The sequence below is a fragment of the Solanum verrucosum genome, unplaced genomic scaffold, assembly GCF_900185275.1.
Source record: "Solanum verrucosum unplaced genomic scaffold, falcon-dt-bn FXZP01000185.1, whole genome shotgun sequence".
NCBI lineage: Eukaryota > Viridiplantae > Streptophyta > Magnoliopsida > Solanales > Solanaceae > Solanum > Solanum verrucosum.
The window spans coordinates 1,100,749-1,125,824 of NW_026020228.1; the positions used below are offsets into that span (position 1 = coordinate 1,100,749).

Sequence of the window (25,076 nt, forward strand, 5' to 3'; positions counted from 1 at the left end):
GCCGAGAATGAGGCCATACTATTCTTTGTTGTTGTTGCACAAGTTTAAACTACTGCAGGAAGCCTGAAGCTTTAATTTACCATTCTTTTACTGTAAAATTTGTAATGAGTTTTTACTATTACTTCTCTACATATATAGAGTTACAGCTATTGAATTCATATGCTATAAAAACTTCAGTTCCTTATCATATAATTATAGAACTATGCTGATTTGAATTTTGATAACCCTTCATGATACTTGTATCTTTTAAGTGCTTGTCTTCTCTTTAATTTTTTTTTTCATGATGTATGATATCTATGGTGCATGGTTGACAGACATGTTTCGCAGTACAAGATTTTGCTGTTGCATTTGTACTCTCACTGGAATTCTCTTCCGTTGGCGTATGAATGGTAAGAATTAGTTTCCTTTTTGTCCCCAGAAATCAGCTCATTACATGTTTGTGTTTCATTTTGTTTCTGTCTTTTTAGAAATCAGTTCTCTGGGATTTCATTGTTTACACTTCTCTCTGTCTTATATGGTAATAGTTCTCTTCCTATGTAGGTATAAATCACTGGACGTGAAGAACATATTGTTGGAAACTGTATCACACCACATTTTGCCACAGATGTTAGCATCACCATTGTGGCCTGATTCAACAGATATTTTGAGGGATTATTTAAGATTCATGGATGATCACTTTAGGGAATCTGCTGATCTTACATTTCTTGCATATCGTCATCGAAGTTATTCTAAAGTAAGAGACCTACGAATATCATTCCTTTGGCGTTTACAGTTCTAAATTTACCATCCCAGTTCAAGCTGTGTTAGGGTGGGTTCTTTTTGTTCAAATAGAATAGATCTCAGCTTTAAGAGTACGCATTTTTTTCTAATGTGGAAACTAAATACTTAAAAAATTATCCAACATTAGTTGTAAACAATAAATTATCAAACATTCTGAAGGCAAATTGATGTTGTAATCCAAGTTCCAAAAATGCACTGAAGTTTCTAGCATGCAATCTAAGCCATACCTGTTCTTAAACCTTCATCTTGGCAGATTCTTGTTTGTACACTGTGCTGTTGAATGATAACTTTATATCAATTGTCTCTTAATAGGTAGAGGAACAGATGCCAGGCTTCTGCTGCATGATGCAGGAATACCCGTCATGATAAAATCTAATTATTTCCTAGAGACTTAGAAATTTGTCCCTTTTTTCTTGTCACCTTTTGGCTTTAGATTGCTCTCTCTTTTTTCCATCCCAAATCTTCCCTCCGTGTCTCTCTCTCTTTATACAAAGTTCTGATGAGATTGATGAGAGCACAACTTGGCTAGTTGTATGCTATTGGTGAGAGTACGACTTGGCCTGTTATGAATGCATGTCAAAATACCAGATATAAATATATTTTGGCATTCATGCTGTTGCTGAAAGTCAATAAGCGACTATGCTGTTGGCGAGAGTGCAACATGGCCAGGTTAAGTTATACCACACGATAGATATCAGATATTTTCCGTCTTGCATTCTACTAATTGCTGACCTGTTCGTAGTTTAGTTCTTAATAATTGTGGAACTGTTTTTCATGAGGTTTAAATGAATAGATTTATACTTGTAATCTAGTTGCTATCATTTTGGAGGGTATAACATGTGTGCTGTGTTGCATCACTTTTAGAGCCTGTTTGACATTGCTGCTAAAAACTGCTTATTTTTAGAAGCACTTTTTTTAAAATAGCTTTTCAGAAAAGTGCTTTTGAAAAAAGCAATTTGTGGTTGGCTAATTCATTTGAAAAGTATTTTTGATAAGCAAATTGTTTGACTAATCTTTTTAAAAAAGTGTTTTTGAGAGTCAAATTATGAAAAAGGGCAAGTATCAATGTACTTTTAATATTAAGATTATTTTATAGAGAGAAATATTTTAAATTTCTATTACAAAAATTTTAATTTCATTTTTTATTTGAATTAAATAAAATGTAGATATTCAAATTTCTAATTAATATTATACATAGATAGATATATAAATAAATTAAATATTAATATAATATTCACGTGGTGATTTAAATATAATTAAAAATATCAAGCAAAATAATTTTAAAAACCATTCCACAAATTAAATCACTAATACGAAAAATGATATCACAAATTAAATCACTACATGCTAAAAATGATATCACAAATTAAATCACTACATACTAAAAATGATATTGTTTTTTTTAAAAATATTTCTACTTAATTTTTTTTCTATTCCTGCAAAAATATTGTTATTACCTTTATTTCTAATTCTGTAAAATAATACGTAAAATAATAAATAAAGTAAAAATAAAATAAAATTATTATATAAAAATAAAAAATAAAAAATAAAATTCTTGAATGAAACTTAACCTAACTTATGAGATATGCTAATTAATTAATAAGAGATGTATTGGTAAATATGTATATATGAAAGACATATTTTAGTCTGAAAAAACTCTTCTGCTTTTTTTAAGAAGCAAAAATTTTTAACTTCTTCCTAACAGCAGAAAAACTGCTTCTGCTTCCATTTAAAAGTAGTTTTAAGGATTTGCCAAAAGCTTGATTTTTCAAAAAATGTGCTTTTTTTCTTTAAAAAAAAGCACTTTTGGCCTCCCAACAACAATGCCAAACAGGCTCTTAGTCTCACTAAGACTCCTCTTGTTCTTTGCTTTCTGTTGCTCTCAACTTTAGAAGAAGGAAACCAGCATCTTATATTAGTGTAGGAATCCTGCGTTAATATAGGAAGTAGCCTTTTAGCCGAAGGTCAGCCTGCTGAAGGTAGATAGCTAGTCAGTAAACTTTTGAAGTACCTATTTCCTAAAATGGTACATGAATTCTCTTACTTTATTTGTATAGTCTGTAATCTTCTTTCAAAGTAAGTAAAGTAAAATAAGGTTAAGTTGTTTTTAAGAGTTTTGAGCGAATTTTGCGCATTGCTTTTTTTCCACTGTTGTAAACCTTTCCTCTTGTTATAGTGAGTGAGGAAAGAGGCTAACAGGAAGAAATTTTAACTGTTTCTGGACAACTTAGTTCTTGCGATGTGAGTCTTGAGTGGGTATTTATTGGAGCAATTATTTATTTTCTGGTGTAGAAACCTACACTGCTTATCATAATGATTCTCTCTTAGTATCATTTCAAATTCTAATGGTTCCCTTTGTGAACGAAACGATAAATTAGTAATCATACAATGAGCTAGCCCAATGGTAACAAAATCTTCATCTGCGAACTTTTCTAGGTTATTGAGTTTGTTCAGTTCAAGGAGCGATTGCAACAATCTAACCAGTATTTGATGGCAAAGATTGAAATACCCATTCTGCAGTTAAAACAGAAAGCAAATAATATTGAAGAAGGGGAGGTAACCGTTGTCCTTGTCACTTTAAATTTTTCTTCTAAACGATTCTTTGTTTGCATGTTTGTGTCTGCAATTGCTTTGAAATACATTTTAGCCCTAGGGTTGTTGGATTGGACACCTATTTCGCCTAACTTTCACATGCCCTGTTGATTGAATAAAGTGAAACTATAGATAGATCTGTCAAACTTGAAACAATTGGTTAAAAGGAGGAATGTGCATACACTCTTCTCTTTCCCCTTGACTCTTTTCTTTGTTATCTTTTAAATTTAGCTTCAGTTGATTATAGATAACACAATTTAGTAATTAATGCTTATGGTTCTTTACTTTTTATTTTCTGTAAAAAGAGATTATGGTCAAGTTCAATGCTATTGGTTTTAAGATACTTGCTATCAGATGTGGTATTATGAAATATTCAAATAATTGAAAGGTAGGAAGGTATACACAACTGTGCTTCCGTAACTGAAAACTTGCGAGGGTGGGGGTATTTAAATTGTATTCTACTGTAATTTGTCAGTGACAAATTTTCATTTTGGGATTGCTTAGGGCATTCTTGAAAGCTTGAAACAAGGAGTTCAGTTTCTTGAACTCACAGATGAAATTGGAACCAAATCATTGACCTTCAATGAAGAATTGCAGCTGCGGCCCTGGTGGACGCCAACTTATGACAAAAATTATCTCTTAGGTTAGTATATGATGCACCTGTTTATATAATTTGGGACAATTCTATGTTTCTAGTGTGGATAAATTTTTATCAGCCTTGCTGTAGTACATTTTCTTTCCAATGTTTTACTACATATGTAATGTCTTTAAAATAACTGCTTGTCTTTGTGTGCAGAGCCATTTGAAGGAGTAGCTTATTGCACCGGACAAACCTTGGTATGAATTTTTGTCTTTGATATTGTATACACTAGTTTGATGTTTATTCAAGGGGATGTACAAGAGTTCATGGTAGAGTTCATTTCAAGATTAAATTTTTTAAAAGTTGCGTCAAGATTTTTTCTTTGTTAACTGTGGTGTCAGGGCCAACTTGCACACACCTCACTAATTACAGGGGAAACTTGCCACCCCAACTAGCAATAGGTACCAGGTAACTCCAACTACCAGGGTTAGGAAAGATGGGAAGAAACCATCATTAGTATTTCTGTCTCAGCTGCTGCGATTTGAACCTGAAACCCTAATAGTTCTCAACCAACTTGATTAACCACTAGGCCACACCTTCGGGTACAATTTTGTGTCAAGATTAATTATAGGGATAATTTTAGAGACCTCCCTCGAGGTTCAACTTTCTAACACTAATTTCTCTTGCGATTTATGATATTACGCTTGCGTTCCCTCTTTTTATGGCAACAATTTTGTGAACTTATTTATCATTAATATATAAAAAGTATGACTATTTGCTTTTCTAGTATATTCTTTTGTTAAATTGATTTTGTAAATATGTGCCCAATTGCACGCAGGCAAGGGGAACCACTTACTAGAATCGAAGTGCATTCTACCGTCAGGAAAGTCAAAGTTGATTTGTTAATACACAAAGTAACTAATCCATATTTCTTCTTTATATAAAAAAGAACTGACACAATTTTCTGGAAGTTCTCGAATGTTGAGTATATTCAATTATTTTAAATGTTTTGTCCACCCTCTTCCATCTATCCCCCTTTGCAAAAATTTCATTTGCAATTTGTATGCATACTCAATATCACAATCCCTTGAAATAGTGCAAAGACTGTGTGAATTGAATAGTCATTCTAATCATTGATCAGATCTACTCAAGGAATAGACGGACAGCAAAAAGCGACAAGGGTTTGCCTCGCCTCGCGGTTAGGCGCTCGCCTTTTTGAATTGAGGCGCTAATTAATACCAAAAACATAAAATATTTAATTGCATTTATAAATATCCAAAATGTCAACAGTAATGACAAATTAACAAATATTTCAATTCAAAGTCTAGAACTTGAATGACTCAATAATTCATAAGACAATTGACAAACAATATTAGAACTCTAAAAGTCTATTCTTCTTCAAAATTATCAAAATCTTGATGTTCAACATCCATTTCATTATGATTATATTGCTCCTCATCTTCCTCCTCAAATTCTTCATCAGTTAGTGTTCGAGTCCTACTTGAACTTGTAGATGTAGTTTATACTCCTTTGACCTTGTCAAGTGCCGTTGAACTTGAAGAAATTCCCCTTAGACCATAGATATTCTTGTTAGCTACAATTGCCGTAGCAACAATACCCCAAGTAAGATCACCTTCCTCATATACTAGTTTATCTTCTTGATCTTCGAGGCATCCAACTAACCATTCATTTGACTCATCAATATTCTCCAAGGCAATTGCATCAATGGTATCATGAGCATCATAGCGACGTTTCAATATTCTATTGTACTTATTGACTAACGTACACTAAATCATTGAGACGCGATAGTGCCACCCTATTTCTCTTTTTGGAATTAATCTGCTGTTGTAGATATTAACCAATAGATACTAATAATAATATAATATGGAAATTAGAATATAAAATATTCTTCTTACGTGTTCAAACACTCTAATTTCGCTCACATCCGAATGAGCTACAAATTAGACTTAATACTTTCATGGCAAACTTTTGCAAGGTTGGAGTTTGGCTACTAAATAGCGAAACCATTCAACCATAAAAAAATATATTTAAAGGTTAATAAGTATAAATAAGTCAAATCACTTGAGTAATGCTATAGTATAACGAACTAAATTAACTCACTTACTCGGTGACCTTAAGTCTTTGGCTCTTTGAGCCTGATCACAACCAAACATTCCATCTGCATTTTTGTACCTAGGAAGCTCAACGACTAGTAAATTTTGTGTTGTTATTTTGGGGTTCATCTTCTCAACACATGCACAACAACCCGTCCACACATCAAAATGTTTAGTGCCATCTTCTTGAGCTTTATAAAACAATCCCGGGATCAAAATATGGCCTGCAACATGCATAGGCCGATGAAGTTGGTCAGTCCACCTTGCATCAATAATTTCAAACACTTTCTTATATTATTTCTTAACTCCACAAAAAGCCCGCTCAATAGTTTCCTTGGCTCTATCCATTGCTTCATAGATATAGGCCATTGGTGGTTTATTTCCCCATCTACCAAACAAAACAATACTATCAAAGGACCACAAACTTAAGTGCCCGAACAACATCATTCCAAAAGTGGGAAGAAATAAGAAGGTTGGCAACTTCTTTCCCCAAAGTTTCCTTTACAAATCTACTTGAAGTCCATTCGTTTGAGAGGACTAGAATTCTCAAGTTTTTCTTTTGTTTGTACATAGCTTTCAAAGTCAAGTAGCTTGTTGCAAATCTTGTCTTGGCTGGTTTCACCAAATTTCTTTCATTGGTTAATTTTCTCATCAAGTTCAACCACAATGACCTTTGACTATTGTAAAAATGGATCTTGATGGCCTTCTTAAAAAGTGTTAAAGTAATATTATAGTAATTAGTAGCTAATAAGTATTGTTAGAATATGAATAGGTTTATACGATCCTATTAGAATAGGAATAGGTTTATACAATCCTATAAGAATAGGAATAGGTTTATACAATCCTATTAGAATAGGAGTAGGAATAGAAATAGAAATAGGAATACTAAATAGTATCCTACTTGGTAAAGGATTGTATTCTAGGGTCTATAAATAGGGTCTCAATGTAATAATGTAGACACAACAACAATTCAATATATTCTTTTCCTATATTTCTCACAAGTATTTTTAACTATAAAGAAAGTTAGAGGATAGGAGAGTGATATTACCTGAAGCATATGGGTTAATCTTGAATATGTCACCAAACGTCAAATTGATGCAATGAGCAACACATGGAGTCCAATAAATGTGTCGATACGCTCCTATCATCTTGCTTCCTGCTTTAATATTCTCACTAGCGTTATTAGTGACAACTTGTACAACATTTTCCAATCATATTCTTTCAATAGTGTTCTCGAACAAGTTTGTACATTTTGGTAGAATCTGTATATTTATTGTTAGCATCAACAAAACCAAGAAATACACTAACGATTGAAGAATTCACCAAAATATTGATGATCATTTAACCTTTTTGTGCCATCCATTTGTCTATCATAATGGAACAACCAAACTTTCTCCATTGCACTTTATGCTCATCAATAGTTTTGTCCACTTTCTTCACATCTTTTTTTAGGTGAGTAACTCTAATTTCATGGAAGGAAGGAGGCTTCATTCCGGGGCCATGTTGCCTACTGTCTCAATGAATTTATCAAATGATTTGTAATTAACACAATTAAAAAGGAGCCCCGCATCGTACATCCGTTATGCAAAAGCACTTACCACGCGCTCCCATAGAATTTTGTAGGTTTCATCAAATCCTACTCCCTTTTGTTGTGATTTTCCTGAAAAATAGAGATTGGGAGGACATTTCGTCACGTTCCGCTCCGTGGATGATGCACTTACACTAGAAGACATCTTTTGAGTTTTTGAGGGAGGCATCATTTCACCATATTTATCCATACTATCATCATCATCAATATTAACCACATGTTCTTCTTGCTACCTCATCTGATATTTCGGATAACTCGCAATTTTAGTTTCCACATATGCCCTTATTTCTTCTATAACTTCTGTCCGACAACCATTGTTTTACATTTCTGTTTCCACCCATCAAAAGTTGTTTGTGTTGAGTAACACCACCATTATAAGTAACTTTACAGAACATACATATAAGTGATTTTTTTGTTGGTCCTTGCATACCATAATTCCATCCAATGTCCTTTTATTTGCTAGCATCATACGTCATTGAAATCACTATTTATGGACAAAGAAATACTATATTGTTTAGTATAAAACTAAATTGAGTAGGGAAGACACAAATATAGAAGGATTAGATTTTTTTAAAAAAATATAGGCAGATTGCAATAGTCAATAGCTCCAGAAATTAAAAACCAGAGCATAAAAAACAGAGACTCTGCACACTGCACACAGCTGTGCTGACTGCATATTAAAGATGAAGAAGAGAAGAGGAGAAGAAGAAGAAGAGAAGAAGAAAAAGAAAAAAAGGGTGCTGAAAACGTACTTGCTGAGGTCACACAAAGCAGAGGAGAAAGAAGAACTGAAGAAGAAAGAAGAAGAGAGAAGAAGAAGTACCTGCTGGAGAAGAGAGTCGGGAAGCTGAAGAAGAGGGTTCCGAAGCTTGCAGACTGCGAACGAAAGAAAAAAGGGAGTAGAGTTGTGGGTTTGTCAAAACTCCAAATAAACTCTAGTATTGCTTCTTAATTATCAGGCCTTTTTTTTTATTTATAAAAAAGGTGAGGCCTTTAGTGCCTCGCCTCGCCTCGCCTCTTGGAAGTCGCCAATGCCTCGCCTTTTCAGTGTCGCCTCACCTTGCCAGTAATAGGCGCATGGGTTGCGCTTCGCGTCGCCTCACTATTCGCCAAAGGCGATCGCCTTTGAGGACACTGAGTGCTATATGGACTAATCTGCAAGGGTAAATATTTCAAAATGGTTAAGGCGAAAGTAGGGCAACTCTTCCATAGACGAGTCTGACGAAGCAGTCTATCATTCTTCTTGTGTTTGTTGAAGTCGTAGAATTATATGTGATTAGGGTTTCTGAAGTTGCATCTTTAAAACAGTGTTTACAAAATAAATAAAATAAAATGGTATATTGAAAGGGAAAATTAGTTAGATCATATTTTTTCATTAAGGGAAAAAGGACAAATATACCCCCGAACTATTACAAATGGTATGTTAATACCCTCCGTTCTACTTTAAGGTTGTATATATCCTTACCGTTATACTTTTGGATTGTGTATACCCTTAAAACTAACGGCGGACACGTGGCTTCATCTCAACCATTTACTCAATTTTAATTATTTATTTACCTAAAATTAAAAGATCCACCCGACCCACAACCAAATAACCAAATTTTCATCTATAATAAACCCAATGCATCCTCTGTAAAGTTTCAAACAACAACAATGAATCAACCCCTTTCAATAACACAAATAGATTGTAAGAATATTTTTAACCTTGTGCAAAATTAAAATCAAAAGCTTTCCAACAACAATCACAAAAATATGGTGCACTTGGTTCAATTCATCAAAATATATTTCAAGAATATTTTTGAACCCTTTTAACCATAACAAATCAATTTGAGCTCAAATTTTTTGATTCAATTGCAAACCCAATTTAAAGCTTGAAGTTTTATCCATCAATGGTGATAGTATATTTAACCCGTTTCAACAACAACTAATCAATTTAAGTTCAAATTTTCTTATTTGATTGCAAACCCACTTTTCTTGAAGTTTTGTCCATCAATGATGATAGTATTTCCAATCCCTTTCAACAACAACAAATCAATTTAAATTCAAATTTTTTGATTCTATTGAAGACCCACTTTTAAACTTGAAGTTTTGTCTATCAATGGTGATAGTATTTCCAACCCCATTCAACAACAAATCGATTTGAACAACAAATTAAAATTGATCTCTTGTTTTTCAACGAAAGCACATGCTACTGTGTCTTTGTTTTAATGAGATTTGAAAAAGAGTTGCAAATGAAGATGTATTGAAGAACAATTTTGTCTTTTGTTTGATTTAAAAGGTTTTGGGTTATGTTTTAATGGAGGAGGGTTCTTTGCTTTTTATTTTAATTTTAAATGCCATGGTGTTGTAATTTGGATCATGGGTGGGTAAATTAAGAAAGATGGGTGGGTTTTTGGGTAAATAAATAAATAAAATCGGGTAAATTGTTGAGATGAAGCCATGTGTCCGTCAGTTAGTTTTAAGGGTATACACAACCTAAAAGATTGACGGTAAGGATATAGACAATCTCAAAGTATAACGAAGGGTATATACGTACCATTTATGATAGTTCGGGGGTATATTTGTCCTTTTTCCCTTTCATTAATGATAAGTTAAAATAATTGTTACAAAAAGGATCAGGGGGAGCTGGGAGGTAAGCATAATATTGTAAACCACATAGGAGGTTAATGTTAGAAGTTAAATCTTAGGTGAGGTTTCTGAAAATTTCCCTTAATGATGTTGTAACTTAATAATGAACTTGTATGCAAAGTCTTCCTTATGCATCCCTTGTTCTATTCTCATTGATTCTATTGTCACTGTTCTTGCCACCAGGGTTCTTCTGCTCTTGGAAATCAACATTTCCTTGATCTATTTCTTTTTCTAATGGTTTGGTTCTCTTCCCCAACGAATATTGGAGAATATCATCTTGATACAAGGCTTTACAAAAAACCCATCTTTCTCACCTTTCAATTACTAATGTAAAAATGCCTCTATATATTTTGTACTAGAAATATAACATTACATTTATATCTTACTTCTCTTGGATCTTCATATAGAGAAATGATAAGTCAGTATGTTATTGTCCCTCACAAACATCACATTTGTCTTGGGTAAGAAAATGAACCTTGGGCCTAACTCAACCCCATAAGCCAGTTCATGTGGTGAGGATTACCCAAAATTATATAAGGAGAAAAGAAACTATCCCCTTGACTAATTTGGGATATTCTTAACACCATAGCTGGACAGTTGGAGTGCAGACAACATAAATTAGAGGCCTAACATTTGGGAAACCAAGAATATGAATGAGCCTAGTTCTAACGCCATGTTAAGAATAAGTCTTGGACCTTACTCAACCCCAAAAGTTAGCATAAGGTGTGGATTGCTCAAGAATACAAGGGAAGACTAACTCAATTCTTTCAACCAATGTAGGGTACTCCAACGTTTGGTGGTACTGGTGTCAGTGTGAGAGGAACAATTTGAACTTATTGGGTACCTGGTGCCTCCAATCAATACTTGTATCGAATCGCTCCACCTACCAAGCTTAAGGAGTTGAAGAAATTTCTTAAATGCTTTTTTGTCTTTGTTGAGATTTGAGCCCTGGTCTCCATGATTTTCATCCCATGTTTCAATTTGATGAATGCCATGTGATTTTAAGTGCTGAAAAGGTAAATGGAAATGAATGGGGAGATAATGTAGAACAATAATAACTTCAGTTTCTTATATATAAGTTCCTCCAAGGTAATGCATGTGTTTGTGTTATATTTTTTAATGAAAACTCTTTTCCTTAAGTTAATACTGCACATTATTTTAATATATGATAAGCAGGGGTTGTACTAGAGTTAACATATCCAACATTACATGTCAGTAGGAGTTGGTTTCTATAATGAGGAATAATGCTTAAAGGAAGAGCTTTGAGAAAGCAAAATGAAAATCTTGATTCTGATGCTTCACATTTTCCTTCCAACAATGTTTGTTGTGTCTACAAAAAAAGTAGTCGGTTCAAACATGTGAAGAGTAGGTGTGTGGTGCGCAGATGCCCCAGTAAGGAGGTGTGAGAAATTGGCTATAGCAGGTTTTAGTAGAGGTAGAGGTAGGCCGGAGAAAAATTGGGGAGATGTGATTAGACATGACATCTTCAGCTTGCTGTGGACATGACAGTAGATAGGAATGTATGGAGGTCAAGGATTAGGGATGGTTGCAGGTAATAGAGTGTGGTCATATTTTTATGTGGAGGGGGTCAGTCTCCTTTTATCCTTATTTAGTATTATATTTGTTAGTAGTCAGATCGTATCATATTCTTCTTTTTCACTACGTACTGCTTCATTTGCTTTGTATCTTGCTATTTTATTGTCGATATTTTTCTTTCAATGTAGTTTTGATTACACTTCTTTTAAGCCAAGGGTCTAGAGGAAACACCCTCTCTACCTACAAAGGTAGGGGTAAGGTCTGCATATATCCCACCCCACCCAGACCCCACTTGTGGGATTATATTGCATACGTTTTTGTATACATAAAAGTAGTTCATGATGTTTCAAATCCTAAGAAAGAAAAACACTCGGTAATTTCGTGCCATTTACAAGTTTTGGTGGACAATTACTTGGTACCCTTACTGGTAGGAGGTAGCAGGTACCCAATGGAATAATTGAGATGCCTTGAAGTTTGGCATGGACACCACCATTCCTAAAAAAGGAAAAAGAGAGTTTCATGAACTTGCTATACTTTTCCATGTGAGCATAAGCTACTTAAGATGGCCAAATTAGATAGCTAAATAGTATGGCACTGAAACAACATTGGACTGTTACCTGATACAACTTGAAATTCTAGATATTTTTACTGCTTAAATCGAGATTTTATGACGCCAGTGAATTAAACCAACACAGTCAGCTTTCTTACTTCCCATGGTGTCTGGAGTTGAGTTGGCTGGTTGAAGGTTATACATTACATCATACATGTTATTTTATGTGTATAACTGAACTTTTCTTTGTCAGCTACGGTTCGGAATGGCATAACAATAGTTCAATCACTGAAGTAGTCTTGTTATTTGAGCCAGATTCCTGTTGACATCAGGACCTGAGACTATGCCCCTGTTCAATTTTCTTATTTTTTATAGTTTTGATGATTCTTTCTTTTATGTATGAAATTCATGCAGAACCTCTTCCTAATGTTAAGCTTGTGGGAAAAAAATTCATCACTTTGTAATTGCTTTTACGCTTAATTGCAGGATGATCAAATCAAACAGTCTCAAGCTAAAGTGGTTAAAACAATTGAGAAGAGATCCCTTTTACCAAGACTTGTCTTTCTCTCAATTCAATGTGCATCATCATCTGTCAAGGGAAATGTTGAAGCAAACGGTTCTGTCTTTGATCCTAAGCTATCATCGGAGCTGAGATTGTTACTCGAGCGGTATGCCAATATCTTGGGATTTTCCTTCCAGGATGCTGTAGGGATGGCTTTTGATATTTCGAGTGGCCTTAAGGATGCAGAGGTAAATTCTTTTGTGTTCATACTCTGTGTGAGGAACTGAGGATGTTTCCAAAGCTATTATATTTTTGTTTGTTAAAGTACTTTTTGTTCTCTGTTTCTTGCTTCAATTATGATAATACAAGCATACTTATGGAGCCCTTATTATCATGACTTTTGTTGTTATTTGTTATCTCTTCACATCATTGTAATGGTTGGGATAGTCTTCAAAGAGAATTGGAATTCCTAACTGTACAGGTTCAACATAGAAATGGGCCTTTCACTGAAGAAATAGACGAGGTGCATTACTGCATTCCTCAAATTGAAATTTCAGAACTTACATCTACTGAGATTTCAAAGAGGCTTGGGCTTCGAATAAACTTTGTATTTGTTTGGTGTTCAACATTAACTTTTAGTAATAATATGGTCGTTTCCGAACGCATAAAAGCTAGAGGTTTAGTTCCATACAACGTTTTGAACATTTTTGTTTTTTCAGTTTTTTTCCTACATTCTGAGGTAGATAATAGAAAGATTATTTGCATTATGCTTGATGGGGGATGGAGTAACCCAGAAATTTCCAACTGTTTTGAAGTATCTCTAGGGTGCATGTTCTTGGGAGCATGAGAGTAGAAACTGAGGAGACTATAATACTTCTTAAAGCTGGCACATACATCAGTCATCACTATAAATGGACTTAAAGGCTATAATAATCAAGTATGAAAACACAGCCTAGATATATAGCATATTGAAACTGATTTCAATGGAGGCAAATATGCAATGGGGCCTGACCATATCACAGGTGATCACACTTATGAGAGGGGAGAAACTTTCTGTTGAAGTAAAGTTGGTTGATTTAGGTTTGTATGTCGTTTATAATTCAAAGCTCCATAAAATGCATGAAAAGTTGCATATTGTTCCAGTTGGACAGTTGAATTACAAGAGAAGAGAAAAGAATTGCTTATATCAGTTGTAAAAGAATCATCATGTTTCGTTTGAAGGATTAGCATTGATTCTTTGATGCAGCTCAAAACTATCTTAGGCATGAAGAATGATATTTCTAGGTCATTTCGTTCCAAACTTTCATTATTTGCTGTCTGGTGTCAACTGTTAAACTGTAAGTTTTTGTGATAGACTAAATTTTTGTATGTTTGATCACCTTCCGTACAGGCATGGAGCTGCAATCTGATTGATTGGATGAACTTTGTTGTATTTTTAAATGCTTGGAATCTTTATTCTCATGAAGTAGATAGAGATTCAAATAAGCATGGTAGTACATGGCTTCTTGTGAATTTGATTCTGAAGAAGTATATCCTGGATAAAGTGAGATCAATGGGAGCACTAGAGTCATCACCCGGATGTGATCTTCCTCATCTGGTGCTATTGGTAACTGAACCTTTAGCTTGGCATATTATGGTGATTCAGTGTTGTGCCAGGTCATTATTGCCTTCAGGAAAGAGAAAAAAGAAAGGTGGACCTTCGGAGCAGTGTAACATTGAGTTGTGTCAAGAAGTACAGGATTCAATCCGTTGTGTATGTGAGACTATAGAGCTGGTTAGAGACTGGCTAAATCAACAAATGAGCAAGTCAGACAATGACAAATCGGAAAGTATACTTTCATCACTCAAAATAGATGGAGAGTTAGGACCCGGGAAGGTCTACCGAGTTATTGAAACTTTAACCTCGTCTTCAACAATTGATAGAGGTCTTGGTGATGTGATCACTCGAGCATTGCAGTCTTGGAGTCCTGCTGATATTTCTAGAAAAATCATTACTAGTCAGCGAACTGCTTTATCTAATTTCCTTAGAATTTGTGATTCAAAAATCAAATCAGTGAAGGAACTGAAAGCTCAATTATAGCTGGCTGGGGAAATATTGGATTTTTCTGTGGAGGGGAGTTCCAAGTGATTTTCTTGTTTTTAATTTCTAGGTATTGTTTTTTCCTAGTAGACTCATCCAACGTTGCTCCAAATTTTCGTTTCAGCTTTCAATTATGTACAATAAACATGAAATTCATTTTCCGAGTATCTTATTTGTTTTGCAGATATGTAATGTTTGTTTTTTGTAAAAAAGATTTGATTGGCTGCCTGTTGATTTTGGTGCAAAAATATAAAAGAGGATGGACGGATGGATGGATGATTGATTCAAGTCACTGTACAAAGAGAGAGTACTCATATAATTTCCTCCCATTGTTGTTAGTCGTTAAACTACCCAATGACCTCGGTGGGAGGTATCAAACATTTCAAATCTTTTTTTCAAGATTTAAATATTTTTCAAATTAACTTATTTTTCTTAAATTTAAGAAAAATCACTTCCCTCAATGGAAAATTCTTCTTCAACATCACATCTCAGCTTTCCACTCCAACTCAAGAAAATCACCCCTATTTTGACTTGCTTGACCATACAGGTACAAAATTAGGAAAATTGTTCATTAATAGGGATTCGGTGCTACCAATAACCATCTAATAAGTTGAGATTGAGAGGAGATAGTTAACTTCAAACTTTGATAGATAAACGAATTAATTTGGCTCTCAAGTGCTTCAAAAGGACTTGGGGTGATATTCTCTTAGTTGGGTTGAATGGCTTTAGGAGACTAACAGATTCATTTGTTTTGTGCACTGAACACACTTGAATGAGTGGTTAGTATAACATTTATTGGTGTTTTATAATCTGACATTTGTAACCCTAGTTGGTCTTCTCTATTGTTATAAACCATGTAGTTAGTTAATCTTAATTACAAACTCCCAATTCTCTCACAATAGTTACTTTCTTGAATCTCAATAGAAAATTATAAGAAGATTCTTGTACTCTCTCAATGAGATTAGGCCTCAATGGGTTACTGTATTTTGCATTGACTTCTTTAACCTCGTGAAACAGGAGTAGTTTGGGCGATGATGTACCGCAGATTTACAATACTTTTGATGCTTTAAACTTGGATTTTTGCGTGCGTCTTTATCATTTATTAGTAGATGTAATGGTCTTTTGCTTGGATTTTGTTGGAAAATATAGTTTGGAGAAGTTGGGACTGAAAAGTTGCAGCAACAGTTATTTTTGGTGTTTTGAAGACTCGACCTACAAGCCGTAGGAATGAGTCGTGGTTTGAAGTGTTGATATCTGGAGCTAAGTGTAAAACGACGGAAGCTAATGATGAGCCATAGTAACTTCTACGAGCCATACAATTAAGTAGTGGAAAAGTTTAGAGAAGTTGAGCTCCAATACCTTAATGACGGTTAGCCAGGACAGGTCGTAAAAAGATCTACGGGTAGTAGATCATACCCATAGAAATTGCTCTTAGGTGAAGGACTAGCTGGTGATTGATAGAAGGTACCAACGAACGCAGGAATTCCTACGAGTCGCAAGTACAAACCGTAGAAACAACTGGCAAACCTAAATTTTCCTAGATTTTCTTTTGTTACTTTATTTAGGATTTGATGTTTATAAATATTAGTTGTAATTTTCATTTTTCAGGTTATTAGACAATTTGATACTTTTACTTTTGGCTTTGAGAATTAACTTGCAAACATTTTGAGCATTTAATTCTTGAAGTGTTGGTTTATTATATTGCTTTTTAATCATCAATTCAAGATTTCAGATTTCATCTACCCTAATTGTAAGTTCATGATTTATTCTATTAGTCATATTACAAATTGTTATCACCCAAGAAGGAGTAACTAAATCCACAACTAGGGTTGTGGGAACTATGAGTAATTAACAAAGTTGACCTAATAATTAAGTAATCCTTGAATAGTGTTTATGCATGTATTGTTGATCTCTTCGTTTTGAATGCTTTTTAACGGTGCGCAACGTTAGAACTCGCCTTATTCCTACTTGTCCGACCAAGGAAGTAATGAATGGGAGAAGAAATTGAACAACGAATATCCAGCGTTGATTATCCTCTATCTAATAGCTTAACATAAAGATGCCAGGGCTAATTTGGGGACAAGGGAAAGGGTTAGTAGAACATATACTCGTAAACCGACCAAGTTGTATGGTGAAATTCCCTACTTGGACTCACTTAGGAGATACCTAACTTACCGACTTTGCATGTCAAACACTAAGAAATGGTTACTATTATAAGATTTATAGCGTTAAGAACTTGTAGGGAACACATGTACCCTAGTTTCTTCTTATATTGATCTTACAAATCTGCAAATCTTGTTTACTTGGTTACTTTTTGCTAAAATTAATCAATAATTATTTTGTGTTACAAAATCCCCTTTTTATGGAAATAATCTGACTAAAAGTACAATCAATAGTAAATTGGCCTAAGTCTAGAACGTATTCCTCATGGGATCGACCCTAACCTCTATTAGGTTCTTTATTTGACAACAACCGCTTATACTTCTTTAAGGAGGTGTAATTTGGGCGTATCAAATTTTGGCACCGCTGCCAGAGAATAAGGCTTTTATATTAGACTAATTTTGTGATTGCACTTCAGTCAATTATTTCATGATTTACATTTTATTTTTGTTTTGTTTTCTATAGGTCTTATTCTCAGTGTATGCCAAGTACACGGTGTCAAGGTCCCATGACCCCTTACGATCTTGAATTAAGAAGAACTCTTAGAAGAATGACTAGACCATGTCATAATATGAGACTAGATGATGATCCAAATGGAGAGGGTCATGATAAGGTGCTTGGAGTTCAATGTCTGGGAGTAGTGGAAGTGCCTAGAAACATTCCAAATAGCCCTTCCTTTGATAATCCTGAGAGAGTGCAAAATCGACAAGCACCCGATATGCGTCATAACTACTTGGTTAACCATAATATTACAGGATCAATGGGTAGCATTGTTGTACCCCCATTTCCACTCGGTCTTACGTTCATTGTCACCAACAGTTTGATGCAAATGCTTACGTCTAGAGGGTTGTTTGCTAGGCTACTATTTGAGGACCCATATGCTCATCTAAGTAAAGTCAGCAATGTTTGTATGAGTAGTGTGGGAAGATCAGATCTAGAAATGGATGCAATTGGGTTAAGGGTGTTTCCACTATCATTGACAAGTGATGCTTCCATATGGTTGTCTGAGCTACCGTATAACTCAATCACCACTTAGAACGAGCTACACCAAGTGTTCTTGGATAAATATTTTCCGGTGTCAAAGAAGATGAAGCTTAAAGAAAGAATCCATAACTTGTGGCTTCACTTGGAGAATCAATTAGTGATGCATGAGACACATTCAAAGGCTATATGAACCAAATCATCGAACTAATGATGAATTGCTCAAGGAGTTCTTTTATAGAGGATTAAATGACAATGGTATAGCTGTGTTGTAAACTATTTATGGAGGATCGTACGAAGCTAACACATTTATGCAAATAACAAAGAAGCTGGAGAAGATTGCCAGAAACAATCGGCTACCACAAAGAGCACTTTTTCTATACATGCCACACAAAATCAATCCAATGATGATATTCGTGAAGAGATGTCGTAGTTGAGAACAAAGGTTATCTTAGTACTGAAACATGTGAGTGGGAATGCGGAGAAAGTTATTGTAGTACATTATCAAAAAGGAGTTCCACCGCCTGATAAGTATATATACGAAGAAGATGCAAATTTTGTGAATGATCAGACGGGGGTTTCCGGACCAATGCCCAAGCATACAATCAGGATATTTGGTGCCAAAGTCGAGGAAATAAAGGCCGAAACTACAATAATTAAAATCGTGAAAGGAACTACAATTGTGATGGGAACTATAATCGTGATAAAAACTACAACAAGAATGGGTATAATAACAAAAATGATAAGAGTGGCCCTTATTTTCAACCAGGGATTCGAGATGGAGGGTCAAGTTTTAATCGTATTGAGGATATGATGGCTAAGATGACTAAAAGGTTTGACTTAACTGATGACAATGTGAAAGCGATGTGTACTGACTTATCGAGCATTGAGAGAAAGGTAGATTCACATGCAGTATCAATTAGATAGATTGAGCAACAACTGAGCCAATTATCTAATCATGTGCAATCCGCGTCAACAAGGAACACTTCCCAGTAGTACCATCCATCATCCAAAGAATGATGGACATTGCATGGTAGTTACTACTAGGGGTGGAAAACAGACTATTGACCCTCATATACCGACTAGTGTGGAAAGGGAAAATGAACTCGAGGAGGATGAAGTTGAAGTAGTGAAACAACCAAAGGATCAAAATGAGAAGAAAGCTGAAGTTACTCAAAAGATCATTCAAATGCCAAGACCTCTGCCTCCCTTCTAACAAAGATTAGTCAAGAAAACTGAAGAATGAAAGTATCCCAAGTTTATATCCATATTGAACCAATTATCGATAAATGTTCCTTTAATTGAAGCACTAGAACAGATGCCCGAATATGCTATGTTCATGAAAGATCTTGTGACCAAAAAGAGGGCTGTCAGTTTTGAAGGTGATGATAAGTTGCAGCATTGTAGTGCCATTGTTACTAGATTGTTAGTGCAAAAGAAGGAGGCTCCCAGAGCTTTTACTATCCCATGCACTATTGGCATGACACACTTTGTTAAGGCCCTCCTCCAATATCGGTAGAGGGAGTAAGAAGTTTTTTTGGGCATGTCGGGTTTATAGGTGCTTCATCAAAGATTTCTCCAAAGTTGCTATTCCATTATCTAGGTTGCTTGAAAAGGAAAGTAATTTCAAATTTGATGTTGCGTGTTTAAAGGATTTTGTGAGCTTGAAAGAGAAACTTGTTTCATCCCTTATTACACAACCCTTTAAAACAATCTCCCATTTGAAATGATGTGCGATTCTAGAGGATTGGCACTTGGCGCTGTTCTTCGTCAGCGGAAGAACAAGTTCTTTCACCCCATATATTATGCTAGCAAAACCTTGTATAACGTTCAAAAGAATTACACTGTCACAAAACAAGAGTTGCTGGCCGTCGTATATGGGTTCGAAAAACTTAGAGCATATTTATTGGGTACCAAAGCAGTTGTGCATACAAATCATGATGCTCTATGATACTTGAGGGAAAACAAATAAGATAAACCTATACTTATCTGGTGGGTGCTTCTTCTTCAAGAGTTTAATTTTGAAGTAAGGGGTAGAAAGGGTTGTGAAAACCAAGTAGCTAACCACCTATTAAGGCTTGAAACAGGTGCTATAGCGGCTGAGGGAAGAGACATCGATGATTGTTTCCCTGATGAATTGGTAGTGATGATTTCTCAAACCTCAATACCCTGGTATGCTAATTATGCAAACTTCATTCCATGTGGTTTGTTACATGAAGGCTTGAGTAGTCATCAAAAGAGGAAATTCTTATTTGATGTGAAGAGGTATATATTGGATGAACCTTTCCATTTGGTAGAATGTGCTGATTATGTAATTTGGCGTTGTGTGCTTAAAGTGGAGGTGCAAGAGATACTTGAAGCTTTCCATGCTTCGCCAGTAAGAGGACATCATGAGGCATACACACAACTTCTAAAGTTTTGCTATGTGGTTACTTTTGGGCCAAAATGTTCAAAGACGTCCATGCCTTTTGTAAGTGTTGTGTACAATGTCAAATGAATGGGCGCCTTTCAAGGCAATATGAGTTACCTTTGTCACATATTCTCGAGATTGAGGTGTTTGATATTTGGGGAATTTATTTCATGGTGCATTTCCCTGTTATTTTGGGAACAAGTACATTCTCGTGGCAGTAGATTATGTATCCAAATTGGTGGAAGCAATATCATTGCCAAAAAATGAAGGGACAAATATCACAAGGTTCCTCAAGAGGAATATTTTCACAAGGTTTGGAACCCCAAGGGCCAGTATAAGTGATGATGGCTCTCATATTTGCAATCGCCAATCTGAAACACTTCTAAGTATGTGGTAAAACTCAAAGTCACAACACAGTACCATCCATAATCAATTCGGAAAGTTGAGGTGTTCAATCGGGAAAGATCATCTTAGCCAAAAAAAGTGAATGTCCATCACTCTGATTGGTCTAGTAAGCTTGAAGACACACTTTGGGGTTATCAAATTGCCTTCAAATCCCCCATTGGAATGTCTCCATACAAATTGGTATTTGGGAAGGCTTGTCAACTTCTGGTTGAATTAGAGCACGAAGTTTTATGGGCATTGAAGAGGAATTGGGAAGTGGCAGCCAAAATCATGTGAGTCAACTACTTGAATTGGATGATTTTGGATTACAATCATATGAGAGCTCTGCACTCTATAAAGAGAAAAAGTAAAACGGTGGAATGATGCAAAGATCCTACATCGGGAGTTTAGAGTGGGTGAACTAGTCCTACTTCTTAATTCACAATTGAAACTCTTCCCAGGTAAGCTGAAGTCCAAGTGGACAAGTCCGTACACAGTCATTAAGGTGTATGGGATCGGAGCAATCAAAATTGAAGATGTGAAGGGTGTTAAATTCAAAATTAATGGCCAAAGGTTGAAGGTATACTTTGGGGAAGGTCGTGATGTTAGAGTTGATGAAGTGTTGTACTTGTATGATGCTTAGAACTATATTCACGTTGTGCCATGACGTTAAATCATGTAATTCTTGGGAGGCAACCCAAGTATTAGTAGCTTTCAATAATGTGGGTGTCACTTGTGCAGGATGGATGAAAGGTAGGCAATTGAGTGGCCCATCGGGCGTTCTGCCAAAGTCACTAAGTGGAGCTCCAGCGAGTTGTCCCTTTGGGAAGGTCAACATCATGAGTGTACTATCAAATTCAGTGACCTAAACCCTTAAATTGGCGACCCTCTGATGATGTTAGGCGAACCTGATTCAGTTTGCCCAATGAACTGCACAAATTAGAGGATGTACGGTCAACTTCAGCGATAAACATGGAAATTCAGTGATGTTCCTTTCTACTTTAGGTGATCAATTTGTAGCTTACCAATTTGAAAACAAATTTATAATATGCTGCATTCATGGTCGGGGATCTGTCGAAGGGTGGCGATCCACCGACCTGGTCGGCGACCTCAAACTTCATGCGTTCAGGAAGTCCATCAATAGAAACTCATTCATTTTGTTATTTTTTCATTGAGAACAATACACTTTTCTTTTGGTGGGGGTGAGAGGCACTTTGGGTGCCCAACCTATGCTAAATAGTGTTAGTTGCACTTTTCTCTTGCTATCCTTTACTTTGTGAGGTTTTCATTGATAATAAATCTAGAATTGATTATGTTCAATATCGATGTATTGAATAGTATATATGATGAGCATTGTGTTTAGTGTTCAAATTTCAAGAAGATATCGGTGTGGCTGCACTTTTGAATGATCTTTCTGAATCTTGTGTTGACTTGATCTGTTTTTGTTGTGAGCCTTGCAATGAACATCACACATAAGATTTTGATCTTGTCAGGTTGTGCTAAATAATTGTATTTGAAGTTCTATGTGTGTGAGGTTTAACCTGGAAGCATGCTTGTGGAATCCTAAATTTTGCCTTGTTAGTCCAATTGTCTAACTTTGGTAAGTATAAAGAATGATCTTAGGCACAAAATTTTGAGAGGGAACCAAAATTTTCATATCATTTTTGTAACTACCTTGTGGGAGTGTGTAACCATTTGAGCGTATTTTTTTTTGATAACCATATTGAAACCTCTTAAACGAAGTCATCCCCACCTTCTCACCCAAAATCCTTTACGAAGCATTGATTTTTCTGAATAGCCAACTTAGGCCAAAATCCTAAGTTGAGGGTGTGGAAAGGAAGGAGAAAGAAAAGCCAAGTGGAAGAATAAGGAACCCCTCAACTTTGAAGTGTGCAAAAATAAGGAACCCCTCGTTATATATATAAATATGTATATATATAAATAAAGACTGTGATGATGCAACTTTTGAAAAATTTTAATAAAAAAGAGAGTTTGGGAAATAAAAAGGGGTTTCCAATAAAATGATTAACAAGTCAAAGTTTTGAGTTTTCAAATGAAAAAGAATGAAAAGAGCTTGAGATGAGGTAAAGATTATGTCATCGATGCTTTGAAAAGGTGAAGCCACTGAGCCAAATTTACCATACCTTAACCCTCCCCATTATAAACCTAAAATACCCTTGAGATCTTGCATGGACTAGGATATGTGATGATTGGAAAATTTGGGCAAATCTATGGGATTAAACTTGCATGTATTTCTCTTTTGGTAGAGTGAGAATTGCGTTGATTCCATACTTATTTAATGATTTGATTTGTGAGAGCTTGGAATTGTTCTTTATTTGAACGAACAAATGCATTTGTTGAAACATGGTTTTGCATTAGAAAATATGATATAGTGAGCTTGATTTGGTTTGATACTGGCTAGTCATCATTTGAAGTTTTTTGATCATGATTGAGTATTGCAGGTTATTGAGAGTATTCTTGTAATAGTACTTGCATGTTAGCTCTCATTGAGACTGTTGTAGAAACCATTGTTGAACTAGTTGTATTCTTGATTTACTTGAGGACAAACTAAATTTTAAGTTGGGGTATTGATGAATGGTAGATTTACACTCACTTAAGGCCAATCAAGTTCAACAATTAGTGTCCATAATGCCTAATTATGCCCTATTATAATGATATGTTGATGATTTGCAGCTATGAAGGATAAGGGACAAGGCAAGGATGAGTGTTTAAAAGAATGACCAAAAAAATGAAAAAACTGTAAACTCTACATTGTTGATCGCCTAATCGAAAGGGCGAATCATCCAAACAGGTTCATTTTGCCAAAATGGGCAAGTGTTTATGGTCCAACTGTTAAGATTAATGGGCAAAGAATAGGTGCATCAACGATCCACTAAACTCAAAGGCAAACATGTTGTCCATCACCGAATGTGACAGTACTTGGAAGAAAAAATGAAGGCTTAAAAGGCAAACAAAAAGGATATTCGGCGATCCGCCCAATGTGAAAGGCGTTTTCCATCGAGTCCATTGACTGAGGTTCAAACACTTGAAGCCGAGATAGAGTAAAGGGCGAGCTGAATGACAAGAAAGGAAATCCGCCTAGTCAGTGCGATGAGCCCGACTAACGTTGCCGAACGGGACGCAGAAGAGTCTTCTTAGAAAGTTCAAATTGTTGGGAAGAGAGAGGAAGTAGATCTATCTATCTTTTAAAGTTTTACATTTTAGAACTTTTGAGAGAGAAACTCTTGGGTAATTCTCTTCAATTTGGGTTTTGAACATTACTCTTGTAATTGACAATTAGACAGTGAAATCAAAGTGGGTGTTGATATAATTACTTAATTTCAGCACACCCATGGCTGCTATCATAAGAGGTATAATTTCTGCACTTTTTTTAATGGGTGGATAAAGTAATGGGTTGGTATGTAAATCACATAAATGAGATCGAAATGAGATTTTATGAACTAAAGCTATGAGATCGGAAGAAGATTAGCATTATTGAAGATGACCCAACTTATCCTTTGTTGTTAAGCTTTACCGAGCAATGCAATTTTACCCCTAATTAGCATTAATACATACCCCTACACCCCTAGATTTGATTAATATTATTTAAAGTCTGTTTTATTAAGTTTGTAGCTCATACTTGATATTGAAATTATATGATAAATGTTGGTGGAATGATCAACCCAATTTGCTCATTGCTACATTATAACAACTTAATTCATTTCTTAGATTCTTAGCCTCACACTAATCCTTGTGGAATTTGACCCCAACTCTTAGTTGGGTATTTTATATTGACGACAATCACTTACTCTTTTGATTTGTTCTAAAGAGTAGTTTAAGCGTTATCAATACCTTTTTTATTTCATCCCACTTTCTTTTTTCATTTAAATTTTCGAATTTTGGCTCATCACATTTTTTTTTATAAGGAGAGGTTCCTTCTTTGTGTAACACACTTCAAAGTGGAGTCTCACTTTCCTGTCTTTACCTTCCACTTGGTTTTCTTTTCTTCTTCCTTTCTACACCCACAACTTAGGCTTTTGGCCTAACTTGTCTATTCAAACAAATCAATGCTTCTAAAAGGATTTATGGGTGAGAAGTTAGGGACAATATGACTTAAGAAATTTCAACAAGGTTGTCAACCAATAGTTTGGGCTGAAATGGTGACAAAATGGTTACACACCCTCACAAGGT

The 25,076-nt window shown here is 35.2% G+C and overlaps 1 protein-coding gene across 1 annotated transcript in view; it reads left to right on the forward strand.

Moving 5' to 3' along the window:
• Positions 1 to 15,034, forward strand: part of LOC125831899 (N-terminal acetyltransferase B complex auxiliary subunit NAA25) — a 60,602-nt gene extending 45,568 nt beyond the window's left edge. Inside the window, exons 12-18 of the mRNA XM_049511026.1 lie at positions 315 to 389; positions 541 to 733; positions 3,217 to 3,336; positions 3,877 to 4,015; positions 4,169 to 4,209; positions 12,855 to 13,118; positions 14,261 to 15,034. Coding sequence (XP_049366983.1) covers positions 315 to 389; positions 541 to 733; positions 3,217 to 3,336; positions 3,877 to 4,015; positions 4,169 to 4,209; positions 12,855 to 13,118; positions 14,261 to 14,950 — 1,522 coding nt within the window. The 3' untranslated portion in view covers positions 14,951 to 15,034. The remainder of the gene's footprint in view (positions 1 to 314; positions 390 to 540; positions 734 to 3,216; positions 3,337 to 3,876; positions 4,016 to 4,168; positions 4,210 to 12,854; positions 13,119 to 14,260) is intronic.
• The last annotated feature ends 10,042 nt before the right edge of the window (positions 15,035 to 25,076 follow it).